Genomic DNA, 14,909 nt, shown 5'->3' with positions numbered 1-14,909 from the left:
ACTTTACATCACTACTAATATTTGATGTATCTGAGTTTTTTATTTTAGGAAACGTTTACTTCACTACACTTTCAAAATCAAATAAATTTCCTCCCGCTCGGAGATAAACAAACAAGCTGAATTTGATCAGTTAACCTGTTAAATCCTTTCACAAATTGGACTGAACAATTAATTTGTGAACTTGACTGAAATCTGTTGACAAATCAGCAACTCACTGACTGAAATGATCTGCTCAGAGTGAGTCTCACATGTCTTCACCTGGATTATCATGAATTATCAGTGTGTTTATTAGAGTATGACAAGTTTCTTCAATTACAAAATAAACATTCAACAGTAAATGCTTAATAAATTCTAAATGTTGTATTTTAACTCAATATTGAAAAGAAGATCTTTATATTTCTACTGGAGTAATATTTTATTAGGATATTTTTATTCAAGTGCCTAGTTTATCTGTGCAAATGTTCTTGTGTGTGTGTGTGTGTATGTATGTATCTTGTATTCCTTACGTTATTCCCCAATTGTCCCCACGAGTATAGCAATACCAGTAAATGTTAACCTTGTGGGGACATTTTGTTGGTCCGTCTGGTTAAAATGCCTCATAAATCACACAGAATGTAGTATTTTGAGAATGTAAAATGCAGATTGTTTCTTATGAGCATTGGGTTTAGGAGTAGGGTTTGGGGAAGAGGACAGAATAGCAGGGGTGTCAAAACTCTGTCCTGGAGGGCTGGTGTCCTGGAGAGTTTAGCTCCAACCCTAATTAAACACACCTGAACCAGCTAATCAAGCTTTTACTAGATATACTAGTACAAGGGTGTTCAAACTCGGTCCTGGAGGGCCGGTGTCCTGCATAGTTTAGCTCCAGCTTTCTTCAACACACCTCCCTGGAAGTTTCTAGTGTACCCAGAAAGAGCTTGATTAGCTGGTTCATGTGTTTAATTGGGGTTGGAACTAAATATGCAGGACACCGGCCATCCAGGACTGAGTTTGGACACCCCTGTACTAGAAATGTCCTGGCAGGTATGATGATGCAAGTTGAGTTGAGAGTTTGGACACCCCTGAAATATAGGGTCCGTACAGTAAAAAAAAATCATTACATCTATGGGACGTCGCTATAAAGATCGCTGTGCAAGTGTGTGTGTGGGCATTGCAAATTTCTCATACACTGCAACACAAATTGCAATAGCAATTAACAATAACAGTTAATAATGTTTTCCCAGTGATGGGTTGCAGCTGGAAGGACATCCGCTGCGGAAAACATATGCTGAATAAGTTGGCGGTTTATTCCGTTGTGGCGACCACTGATTAATAAAGGGACTAAGCCAAAGAGAAAATGAATGAATGAGTTAAAAACGAAACGATTCAAAGAATAACAATTCAAAGATTCATATATCTGATTCATATATAAATATATATAACATTTGGGAAACCCCATAACCACTTTCAAATCATTTTGATACCTTCTCAGAAATAAGCTGTATATAAACACTAGTGTTTTATTTCATCCAGCTCATTTGCGTCATTCTTTTGATAGTTAGAACTGATTTTGAGTTTTCTAACCCTTCTCAGGGATCTGTCCTCTCCCATAATGCACTGGGACTCCTCTGTGATGTTCGTTCCCCTCAGGAGAAGACCTTCACTGAAATGCTCATTTGACTTGATCAGTCGTGCTTCAGCTGCAGGTCAGTTGGCCTATTTTCTCTGATACTGCTGGAAGTGTTCCTGAACAACATAAAACATGGTTCCACATTACTGTAAACACTGATTTTGGTATTTTAAAAACATAAACAGGGTTCAACGCTGGGGATTTTTTCTACTGGTCCGATCGGGCCAATGATTCAGAATTTTACTTGTCCTGGCAAAATTTTCAGTGGCCCACCGAAAACAAAAAAGAGAAGTAAATGGCTATTTTTAGCCACATATTTTAAATAATGTGACATAAATAATGTCTGTGAATCTAGAATTTAAATACAAAATGTTAATAAATGCATAATGAGCACAATTCAAAGTGTTCTGCAAAAAAAAAAGAAGTCCGGAAAATGTGCAGGTATTTTATTGCAGTTCTAAATTATTTAACAAAAGGTGGCCGACTTGTCATACTGACGGCAAACTGTGCAAAACATCACTTCATTTTTTTTCGTCGTGTTTTGTTCCCAATTAAATGTCTGCTTCCGAGACGTTAGAAACAGACATTTTCTTTTACCCTTATAATTTGATATTGCCGCCATGTTGCCGTCACTACTGGTTGTTACCAGGTTATGGGGGAAAAAATAGCATGCTCAAAACATCAAATCAGATAAGAGGAACCAAAAAGCAATATGGTGTTTACGACATCACAGAGAAGGTCGCATTTAAAGACTTAAAAGCCCAAACTTAAAATGCATAGAACTGACAAATAGTCGCAGGCAAATGAAACTTTAGGGACAAGGCAACACTGTCCCAATCGGGGCAGTAATGATCCTGTTTGCTGTCCCAAGGGTCTCTCACACTGGCCCCGGGCTATATATATATTTGCGTCAGGGGATAAACATTTGGAATAAATTTGTAATCTTTTTAAAAGTCCTGAATGCTCGTCAATGCTGTTTATAAATGCAGTAAAAGCAGTAACAGTGTTGTGATGATATTTTTCCTTTTAGAATATGTTTTATAATAATATTTAATTCATTACTTCATATAATGCTTCAGAAATGAATAATTATTCTAATATGAGGATTTGCAGCTCATTAATAAGTAACCTTCATCATAATTTGAGCCGCAGTAATTATCAATAAATGTTGAAAATGGTTGTGCTGCTTCAAACTTTTGTGAGAATCTTTTGGAGATTCTTTGATGAACAAAACAAAATGGAATGTTTCCTGGTATAACATTAAAACATTTCTGTCTCTTTTAACACATGATCGTATCTTTGCTGAATAAATCTTTGATTTCTTTAGTCTAGTTTCTTTTTAAAAATAGTTTTCAATACTGTAAATCAGAAGTGAATCTTGAGCACAAATCATCATATTTGATTGATTCTGAAAGATCATGTGACCCTGAAGACTGAAGTGTTGATGCTGAAAATTCAGCTTTGCATCCATGATTAAATAACAATGATAATTTTCAACCATTCTAAAAATATTACAATAGTTTTAACAACATGATCACATGGTCAACTTTTTATAAGTGAAGTTTTACAAACTAATTTCGAGAGGAGCACGTGAAATGATTGAGCGCAGCTAGTCTCTCATCTACAGTCATTAGCTAGCCAATCAAATTAATCCAAACTCACTATAAGTAGCCTAGAAAAAAAATGACTCCCTTATCTTCGTTTTCTGAAGAAACATCGCATATCCACCCCTTCTCCCCCTTTTTTCCTTTACCACGGGGAGCTCTCGAGAACCACCTGATCTCATACCCCCTTACATGCTCAATCGACCAGGTGATCAATTATCTTCGAGCTCAGGGTTCTCTCCCGGGACAGCATGCCAAACCTGCTAATAGCATCAAGCAATATCTAAGTGTGAACTCTTGAAGCTATATAAATGAAATGAAACCTTAGTGAACATGAGACTGTTTCAAAAACATAATCACACATCTCAAATTCTCAATACTTTTATAGAAATTCCCAATGAATAACATGAGGTTTTGGGGTATATTCAGAGTACCTTGAGCAGGACGGCAGAGAAGCATCCGCACTTCTGAAGGGGAATTCCTCAATAACTGCAGGACGTGCTGTGGGGTCAGAGTTTAACAGTCATTATATCAGCTGTAAACGCTGTAGTGTACAGTTGAGGCCAAATGATTCGCCCTCCTGTGAATTTTTTCTGTTTTTTTTTCAAAATTTCCCAACAAGTGATGTTCAACCGAGCAATGAAACCGTCAAAGTATTTCCTATAATATCATTTCTTCTGGAGAAAGTCTTATTTCTTTTAGTTTAGCTGCAATAAAAGCAGTTTTTACATTTTTAGGGTCAGTACTAGGGGTGCAACGGTACACAGAAGTCACAGTACCTTTGCTTTGGGATCAATCTTTTTAACAAATCCCCAGTGCTAGCTTTTTCTCTTTATTTTGAACAGTCAGAAGTGTTTCTTCACAATCAACTACAGAATGGAAAAGCTTCTTGTGATGCAAAAGTACAAAATAAACAGCATAATGAAAAAATATATGATGAAACTTTCTAAGGTTGAGCCTAACCCTCTCCTAAAACAGCAGAGAAACAGTAATGGTGCATAAGATTCAGTAAGCTTCAAAACTGAAATCTCTTTTAATGAAAATGCTAGCTCTACTATGGCAATCCATAACAGTGGGTGCAGTGGGGTGTGTGTGTAGAGAAAGACTCACATGCATGGCATGAGAGATGAGACAGAATCTTATGTTTACATAGCTTTTCTATGTAAAAGTGGTTAACAGATGTGCGTGACACATCTTCTGTAGCACCGTACACATTTTTTAGACAGCATGTCAAGATATACAGTTTCAGCTGTTACTAGCAGCAGTGCTCATTACTGTTAGTACCAGAGCAGTGGACCAATCAGAGGAACTCTGAGGCGGGACTAGCATTGCAGGCTTCTGTGTTGCAAGTTAACAACAACATGCCAGAACCACTTTAATCACTGCATCTCACGTTTTCAGATGCAAAGACTGTTCTTTGTGAATGCCTGTACAGACATTGCACTGCTAGGGTCTTTTCTGCCAAACATTGACTGCACATCTGGACCGACTGTATTCGCTGTGGAAGAGCATGAACTGAACGGTCACCCTCGTACGGTGACAGTTCGGGATGAACGCATGTACCGTTACACCCCTTGTCGATGCAGGGAACCTGGTGCATTTGCCCCCTTAGCTCGGTTTGTTTGGGCATGTGTGACTCCCACAGTCACGCTCAGATCCATGCCAAAACAATTAGTCCGAGATCGCCTGAATGAGGTTGTCTCTGCTTGGTTGAAACGAACTGTGGAGCAATCAGTTGTAGTGGGAAAGCAATACGAACCAACAAACTAACAAACCAGCCTATATCACAGTGTATTATGGGTATGTAATAGGCATTTATATGGCTATACGAAAAGAGAATGATGAGTAGAGGTATCATTCCTGCCGGTAAAAGTTTGTTTTATGTTGAATATGAAAGTGAAAGCATGCTGTCTAGCTGTACTATTAATAATAATAATAATAATAATATAAATAATATATATATATATATATATATATATATATATATATATATATAAATATATATATAAATATATATAAATATATATATATATATATATATATATATATATATATATATATATATATATATATATATAAATATCATTAACTTCTTGGTTAACTCAGCTTCTGATATAGAATTGATATATATTTTACAGCCCTTGACTATTGAAATGAGGCTATGTATGAGAAATTCACATGGTTAGTTTTGGTGCACTTTCAGCAAGCAAGAGGGAAAAAAGGTGCAGGTTCAGGCCCCTTGTGACGCAGGAAGGAGGTCTTATTATATATTAGCACCTGCTAATCTGCACATTTACAACTACAGTGGCACTGCTTCAGGTCGTTTTGTGAAGGACGGGTCAATATCAACACTTAAAGGGATAGTTCACCCAAAAATGTTTAATTTGCAGTTAATTTGCTTATCCTCAGGCCATCCAAGATCTTCAGTAGAACATAAACCTGTGGTTCTTGGTCATTCATTTTTAAGATTAAAAATAGACACATACTAAAAAGTCTAAATCAATCCCATTGGCTCCTGATGACACATTGAGGTCTGATGAAGCCAAACCACCAGTCTGTGCAATACAATTGAACATTATTCATAATATAATTAGCTTTAATTCACAGCCTCATGTACGCTCAGAGAACTGTTTGAACAGGGTGTGAAATAAAGTAATATTGTAAATTCATACATAATGAAGGTGCACCTTTTTACTTTAGAAATGTCTCATTTCTTGTTATAAATTAAAATAACGATGTATGACAGCTGGAAATAAACCAAACTCTGACCAATGGGAGGATATTTTACTCACATGTGACTTGTTTTAACTATTTTGGTCTATATAGAATCCAAAAACCATGTGAAAGTGAACCGTACCAAGAACAAAACCCAACACTGTAACAGTTTTAATCCCTGTTTTGGAACAAACAATCGATCTATAGGTGTGAAAGCACCCTTAAACAAGTCTACAGAACAAACCACTGTTGTCCAGTGACTTACCTAACTTGCCTTGTTCACTTAAATCTTTAAATTGCACTTTAAGCTGAGTACTAGTATCTTGCAAAGTAAACAGTAAATTATTATGTACTGTCATCATGGCAAAGACAGAAAAGAAATGAGTCATTAGAAATGAGTTATTAAAACTATTATCTTATCTTGTGAAAATAATTTTAAAAGATACAAGAGGAGAGCTAATCATGTTGAGCTGTCTGTAAAGTGGATGGAGTGTTACCTGATAGGATAGGCCCTTGAGCGGCTCTCCATTGATGGACAGAATGACGTCTCCCTCCTGGATCTTGCCGCTCTCCTCTGCCGGCTGACCTGGGAACAGTGTTTTTATCCTCACGATGGAGCCGCGGTCCAGAGACGTGTCCAGCTCTGAGATGAAGAAGCTGAAGCCCAGGCCGTTCAGCCTCTTCTTAAGCGTCACCTCCTGAATGTTGTCTGTGTACAGAATTAGAGCGCTTTAAAGAAGCTTCAGGGGGTTTTCACACATTACCTGTGTGCGTAATCCCAGAGCGCAGCAGCAGCATATTGTGAAAAAACACTTGTTGTGTGTTTCATTGACTAGCAATCCAGTAAACAGTCCAGTAGGTTAGTTTTGGTGCACTTTCAGCAAGCATGAGGGAAAAAAGGTGCAGTTTCAGGCCCCTTGTGACGCAGGAAGGGGGTCTTATTATATATTAGCACCTGCTAATCTGCACATTTACAACTACAGTGGAACTGCTTCAGGTCGTTTTGTGAAGGACGGTTCAATGTCAACACTTAAAGGGATAGTTCACCCAAAAATGTTTAATTTGCAGTTAATTTGCTTATCCTCAGGCCATCCAAGATCTTTAGTAGAACATAAACCTGTGGTTCTTGGTCATTCATATAATTCAAGTCAATGGTCATTCATTTTTAAGATTAAAAATAAAGCATACCAAAAAGTCTAAATCAATCCCATTGGCTCCTGATGACACATTGAGGTCTGATGAAGCCAAACCACCAGTCTGTGCATCAACTATACTATCTATAATACAATTAGCTTTATATAACTAACACTATCTATAATATAATTAGCTTTAATTCACAGCCTCATGTACGCTCAGAGAACTGTTTGACCAGGGTGTGAAATAAAGTAATATTGTAAATTATGTTGAATTTTTGCTATATAAAAGCTCAGTCAAAGACTACAGAATACACAAGACATGTTACTCGTATAGTTTCGAATGGAGAAAAAGCCAAAGCCATATTGCGTATGAAGCCCGTCGTCTAGTACAGGAGCCAGTCATCGATCGTGATAAGCTGACGATTCTCTGAGGGAGGGGCTCGGACCATACATGCACTTTTACTATTGTTTCTGCAGATTTTGTGTGATGTAAATGTTTAGAAACTTGTTTTTGTGTTAAAGTAGTTGATCTGGGTGAATCTACCAGTCCAGAAAACAAGAAGTAATCTAGTCACTTAGTTTTGGTAAACCTTTTTCTCCTAGCATGAAGGAGGTGCCGTAGCAACATTAATAGTCAATAGCAACATTTAAGGCTCATTTATGCTCGACGGATGCACAAGTTCGCTTGGGTGCATGTGACAAATACGTCGCCATCGCAGTGTTGGCGCAAGTTCGCTTTGAGTTTGCATGACCTCTTTTTGCATGGCAGTGTGCACCACTACCTGAGGCTAAGTCCTTTAGGGTTTCTGAGAAACAACAATCCATATTTGTTTTGGTATTTAAGGATTTTTGAAGTAAATGGCTTTATTTTTATATATATATATATATATATATATGATCTAAGCATATCTAAGCAAGCAGTTAGCTTTGAATTATAAAATGTAGCTTAAATGAATCATTTACACAAGCAGTGCCATGAGTGTCCTCCAAATTTATCCACAACCTTTTCATTTTATTCATAATTAAATATATTCATTCAGGAACTCCACGTGCAAACTTCACTGCCGCCTCAAATTGGAAATTATTCAATCTTCCCCTGCTGTTACAAATAAAAGTACAATGGCAAGTGCATCAAGTATTAATCAATAATGTAATACATTACAATTGATAGCTTTCAGTCACGTGACCTGTGCAGGGACGTGGTGGCGCAAAAAAAAAACAATGGGCCGTAATGGCAGCTACACTGGTATCTCCACTGAAACGCAGCCCAATTCACTATATCAACAGAACAAAACAGAGATATGCGATCCATATACTGCAGTCGTTTTTCAGTCATTTAAAACCATCATGTCCTGTCAGAGCTCCAATTCGGCGACTTTACATTTATCTTGTGGATATTCCTCAGCGATATAGTCACTGGTGTTATAGCTTGTAGATGTCTGCTTCTATATTTAGTGTCGGTTTCTTTTCTTTTCATTCATTTTCTTTTCGGCTTAGTCGCTTTATTAATCCGGGGTCGTCACAGCAGAATGAACCGCCAATTTATCCAGTACATGTTTTACGCAGCCGATGCCTTTCCAGCCGCAACCCATCTCTGGGAAACATCCATACACACTCATACACTACGGGCAATTTAGCCTACCCAATTCACCTGTACCGCATGTCTTTGGACTTGTGGGGGAAACCGGAGCACCCGGAGGAAACCCACGCGAATGCAGGGAGAACTTGCAAACTCCACACAGAAACGCCAACTGACCCAGCCGAGGGTTGAACCAGCGACCTTCTTGCACTGAGGCGACAGCACTACCTACTGCGCCACTGCGACGCCCTTTCTTTTCTTTTTTTACATGAATATTTGCTGGTAGGGAAAATCTATTTCCACCAATGGTGTGACGTCACATGAAAACACTGAATTCAATAAAATATATAACACTTCCCAGCCCAACCCAGTGCTTTACTTTTTATTACCGTCCGACACAAAGCTGTAGTCTCTGGGCTTGATGTTGAAGGGTCTGGTCATGGGGATGGCAGGACAGCTCTTCCTGGCCTGTGTTCCAGCAGGACCGGGGGTGCAGATGGAGAGAGTGTGCCGTAGCTGAGGACTTCCAGGCCCTCGCTGAAGCATAGAGCCGCCGTCCCGCTCTAGAACCAGATCCACAACCTGCAAACACACACATACAAAAACACTATCACTAATATCAAACCAGCTGGAGCACACTTACCATTTCTCTAAAACTCTTATATGATTATTGAACAGTAGCACAAATTTCCAGAAGCCATGGCATAGTCTAAATATTCCGTTTTAAGACCCGTTTATGTTTTTTTTTTTTTTTAAAGATTTATTTTTGGCCATTTTGCCTTTATTAGATAGGACAGTATTTTAGACAGGAAGCGAAGTTGGAGAGAGAGAGAGGGGGGTAGGGTAGGGAAATGTCGTCGAGCCGGGATTCGAACTCGCGACACCCTGACGTGCTACTGCACCATATGTCGACGCGCTAACCACTAGGCTATTGCGCCGACCCGTTCATGTTTAACACCTCGTGACTGAACAAAGAGAAATGTCTCATGCTTGCATTTTTGTTTTGACGCTTCAAAAACTTCTCCACCAATCAGATTGTCACGTTTGTTCACATGCCAGGGGCTGCTGAAGTTACAGTAAACACCACTTGGAGAGGCTCAGGCACAAAACGGTCCATGTGATCCCAGTTTCACTTTCACTCAATGAAGAAGATGCTGCATCGAGGCAAGATGAATGTGGAGCTGCTTTTTTCACTGGTGTCTGAACACAAAGAGCTCTATGATAAACACAACAGCAACTACAATAATGTCCGTAGCAGTGGAGAGTAGCAAATAGGATTGGATGGTGAGTTTCATTTCACTTTTCTTTACTTACAAGTTCATTAGGCGCCAACTATAGTCAGGGGGTAACAATGCTTAACGCCGATGAAAATTGACTGTGTTTGATTGGATACAGAAAAATGTCTAAGATAAACCAGAGCGAAAAGCATCCCAGTGTGTATGCCCCCCCCCCAATATATTCACTATAGACTGTAATGGAAAAGAGCTGCATAAATATTTAAGACAAAAGTCTTGTTTTGTATATTACACAAGAAATAACACCAAAAATATTTTTAAAAACAGCATTTATCATATTAAATGCATGAAGCATTAATGGCTTATGTAGTATGATATAGTGAGAATGTGATTAAAAGCACCAGTAAAGGTCATCGCACACTGAATCCGTAATTTTTGCACGTTAGAAAATAAATTCGACCTCATGTTGTGTCTGTAGTATTAAAGAGCCCATATTATGGGTTTTTGAAAATGCCCTTCCATGTAGTGTGTAACACAGCTCTAAGTGAAGTGAAATATCCAGCTAAGGCTTAAATCTGTAAGTGTACAGTGTTTAAAACTATTGATTCATCTATAAGAGAGTCGACTCATAGTGCTTCAAATGAGTCGTCTTGATAACGAGTCATTAGGTGTTTCGTGATGACGCAGCTATGAAACACAAGTAGTTGGGCGTGCAAACCCGGGAGATTTGAAACCTGCGGCCCCGCCCACTAACACAGAAAAAAAGCCCCACACACACAAACACACAGACAGACACCGGTCGAATGAAGTCACGCTGTGCAGATGGATATTATGGACAGTCTACTCAAAGATGAAACATCAGCAATATAGCCCAGCCTTGAGCAGTTCTGAGTGCTTCTGAAAACTATATGCTTTCAAAGAAGACTTCTTCAGTTTGTTAAAGGAAGGATCAGTAAAGACTGTCAGAACAAGGATCAGTGGATCATGAATCAGTTTCTACCCCCATTTCACAAGTGTAAGTACGTGCGATTACAATTGTTGCCTCGTTTACTCTAGCTTGCAAATGATGTATTAGTTGTGTTTTGTTACTTGTAACCACGTGTGCTGTATCAGGTTAACTCTTTATATTCCCATATCGCGTGTAAAGCCACGTTGAAAACGTGACGCGTGCCGCGTGCCGCTTTGATTACGGATCGTCAGCTGTTTACACACATGCAACGGTCAAGTTTCAAAATATTTCAGCTCAGGTTCGAGGTGGGGTGTCTAAATTGCACCCAGCAAGCTGAACTAGCGCTCTAGGCGTGTGTGTCGTTTCCTCAGGTAGGAGTAATGTGTCTGTGTGTGTGTGTGTGTGTGTCTGTGTCTCCTCGTGTGTGTAACGCACGGGTATTCGTGGATATAACTGAGCGCCGCGCCGCGCCCTCTCAATTCAGCCGCTCCTCTATGGACGCGCCGGCCCTGTGTGTGTGTGTGTCTCCTCGTGTGTGTGTAACGCACGGGTATTCGCGGATATAACTGAGCGCCGCGCCCTCTCTATTCAGCCGCTCCTCTATGGACGCGCAGGCCCTGTGTGTGTGTGTGTGTGTGTGTGTGTGTGTGTGTGTGTGTGTGAAAAGAGCAAGAAGACTGTGACAGCTTAGATCTCCTCGCCAGTTCTTGGACTTTTTACTCAATAAAATAGTTAGTCGTCAGTATTTTCTAGTCCATCGTCTGTATTTACATTCACCCACTGGCAGCCAAAATCCACTGTGAAGCGTGTGTGCACTGTGACTACTTTTATATTGTAGATTAGCAGCTGGGCATTTCACTCTGTCTCACGCTGAAGCCTTGTCCGTGTCGACCAATCGCAGCAGGCTGTCATCGGTCCAATCAGCGCAAATTAGCTTCGCACTGAGGAGGGGTTTGGGAACAAATGAATCACTGAACGATTCATATGGGAGTCGCTGGGATAATTAGGTAAAAATAAATGCAGATTATAAGACCATCAAAGTGTTTTTTGACCTTGCATGCATATTAGACTGTTGTTGGAGACCCTTACAACCTACATATGACCTTATTTCATGTATAATATGGGCTCTTTAACACACTGCCTCAGAAACTTTCATCCATCATAAAAAATTCGAACCGGGTTCAATTTTTTTAATCTTATATGTTTTACATTAAAATTTCGCATTCCAAAAAAACGCTTTGAGAAGTGTTTGACAGTGCAGAGCCACCGTACAAGCGAAAAGCTAAATACAGAATAATCTCACTTGAGCTACAGGTAACTTTTTGAAAAAACACAGTGCATAATATAAAGACAGAATGTGGCGGACAGTTGAAAACCAATGAATATGAAAAAAACGCATATGAAAATGACAGACTTCAGTGTGCTAGACCTTAACACAAACGTTAGAACTGTGAATCTGTGCAAACCAACAGTATCAGTCACTCAGCATGTACTTTTAATAACGTTAATGAGGTTTAATGTATATTCATTCAGTTTTAAACTGTCCGGTTCATCTGGAGTGCAATGGACTATTCTAATTGCTGGTATTATTGAAATGTCGTATAGCATCAGGGGTGGATGTACAGTTTGCTTCTTGCTGGAATCTTGGGTTGCGTCTGGTTAGGTCACGGTGTTAGTGTTGAGATTACATAAAGATGAGAGAGAGAGAGATTTACCTCGCCTGTTCTGGCCAAACATTCAGCCGCCTGCTGATCTGTGAATCCCTGCAGTCTGATGCCATCCACTTCCAACAGTCTGTCTCCTGAAACACACACACACACAAACATGGGGACTCAACCAAACTGATACCTTCTTGCAACCAGTGTTGTGTTACTTCAAATATGCTATTAATTACTGTGTCAAAACTTTTTACACTAATGTCGCCATATTTCACACACACATACAATATATTGACATTAATTTCTTACTCAATTCATCTTTGCTTGAGCACGTGCTAATTTAACCTTCTTTAGTTGCTAAATAAATGTGTATAACAAAAACATACAACTATTCTGCCGCTCTGAATTGATTTACACACGACTCTTGAATTTATGTACAGTATTTGAGATGATTATATTGTAAGTACCTGTAATTAAATGCCCTAAATATGAAAAGTAATCCAAATTACACCCAACGCTGCTTGCAACCATATACTGTAGGGATGGTGTGAGTGAATCTGTTTATACCTGTGATATCAGTTAGGATAGTAGTGTTTACCTGTCTGTATTCGTCCGTCTTGTTCCGCCACTCCACCTGACACCAGACTCTTGATGTAAATCCCACCGTAGCGCAGACCTGTGTTCACTCCTCCCTGTGTGTTCAAACATCAGCATATGAGTGTGCAACAGCTCTCCTTTTTAACTCCTTTATCCTGTTTCTTCCATTGATGATAAAATGAAATAAAATCAGATCTTAAAAGTGTATATTTTCTTGCAAATAATATCAATGAAATATTGATGAAGCTGCCGTATGGAAGTCTCTGACTCTTCTAAATCAATTGTTATTTAATTGTGAATGAAACCAAGTGTTCGAAAGCATTTACATTCAGATTATAATAGGAATTGTTTTTAAATTCACTCTATTTTTTCATTAGGGATCTCCCATGTGTATTGGATTTGCTGGTGGTTTGGTGTCTGATGGTATTGTCTTGTAACTCCGTGACATTCAGCCCTAATGCTCCTGAAGCTACTTAACCTCATTTAGTCAGATTAGCGGTAGCCGGTAGAGCCTCACGCTAACCATCGGTCATGTGACACTCTTTGGCAGCTGAAGTGCTTTGACCTTCTGTGATACTACTGACCTCGCAGAGGCCAGAGATCAGCACACGTACAGCAGCTAAAGCTAGAGTTCATATTAGCAGTGCTAAGGGTCACTTACTTACAAAGAAGACACATGAATTTAGTATCCCTCTGTGCTCACACTTTACAAAAAGGTTTGAAAACAGCTGATGGAGTATACACTAACCTGCGCATTATTCAGACACAAGATGGCGCCAAACAGTAAAAACCGCAACGCTGACAGAAACAATAACAGCTGATGGAGTATACACTAACCTGTGCATTATTCAGACACTAGATGGCGCCAAACAGTCAGAAACAAAGCTGACAGAAACGTAAACAGCTGGAGTATACACTAACCTGCGCATTATTTAGACACAAGATGGCGCCAAACAGTAAAAACTGCAACGCTGTCAGAAACTAAAACAACTGACGGAGTATACACTAACCTGTGCATTATTCAGACACAAGATGGCGCCAAACAGTAAAAACCGCAACGCTGACAGAAACAAAAACAGCTGGAGTATACACTAACCTGAGCATTATTCAGACACAAGATGGCGCCAAACAGTCAGAAACACAAAGCTGACAGAAACGTAAACAGCTGGAGTATACACTAACCTGAGCATTATTCAGACACAAGATGGCACCAAACAGTCAAAACCGCAACACTGACAGAAACGAACACAGCAGATGGATTATACACTAACCTGGGCATTATTCAGTCACAAAATGGCGCCAAACAGTCGAAAATACAAAGCTGAAAGAAACGAAAACCGCTGACGGAGTATACACTAACCTGCGCATTATTCAGACACAAGATGGCGCCAAACACTAAAAACCGCAAAGCTGACAGAAACTAAAACAGCTGATGGAGTATACACTAACCTGTGCATTATTCATACACAAGATGGTGCCAAACAGTCAGAAACACAACGCTGACAGAATCGTAAACCGCTGGAGTATACACTAACCTGCGCATTATTCAGACACAAGATGGCGCCAAACAGTCAAAAATACAAAGCTTAAAGAAACGAAAACAGAAACGAAACAGCTGATGGAGTATACACTAACCTGTGCATTATTTAGACACTAGATGGCGCCAAACAGTCAGAAACACAAAGCTGACAGAAATGTAAACAGCTGATGGAGTATATACTAACCTGTGCATTATTCAGACACAAGATGGCGCCAAACAGTAAAAACCGCAACGTTGACAGAAACGAAAACAGCTGATGGAGTATACACTAACCTGCGCATTATTCAGTC

The 14,909-nt window shown here is 39.4% G+C and overlaps 1 protein-coding gene across 1 annotated transcript in view; it reads right to left on the bottom strand.

Annotated features, from left to right (window-relative positions):
• Positions 1-1,672: 1,672 nt before the first annotated feature.
• frmpd2 (FERM and PDZ domain containing 2) overlaps positions 1,673-14,909 on the bottom strand; it is a 50,639-nt gene continuing 37,402 nt past the window's right edge. The window contains exons 22-27 of the mRNA XM_056469764.1: positions 13,081-13,174; positions 12,540-12,625; positions 9,030-9,222; positions 6,423-6,634; positions 3,645-3,711; positions 1,673-1,722 (exon numbers count right to left, since the gene is read on the bottom strand). Of these exons, the coding sequence (XP_056325739.1) occupies positions 1,673-1,722; positions 3,645-3,711; positions 6,423-6,634; positions 9,030-9,222; positions 12,540-12,625; positions 13,081-13,174 (702 nt within the window). The remainder of the gene's footprint in view (positions 1,723-3,644; positions 3,712-6,422; positions 6,635-9,029; positions 9,223-12,539; positions 12,626-13,080; positions 13,175-14,909) is intronic.

This window comes from Danio aesculapii, chromosome 12, assembly GCF_903798145.1.
Source record: "Danio aesculapii chromosome 12, fDanAes4.1, whole genome shotgun sequence".
In the NCBI taxonomy this organism is placed as follows: domain Eukaryota; kingdom Metazoa; phylum Chordata; class Actinopteri; order Cypriniformes; family Danionidae; genus Danio; species Danio aesculapii.
The sequence above is the reverse complement of the archived record's forward strand: the minus strand, read 5'-3'. Positions and strand labels throughout refer to the sequence as shown.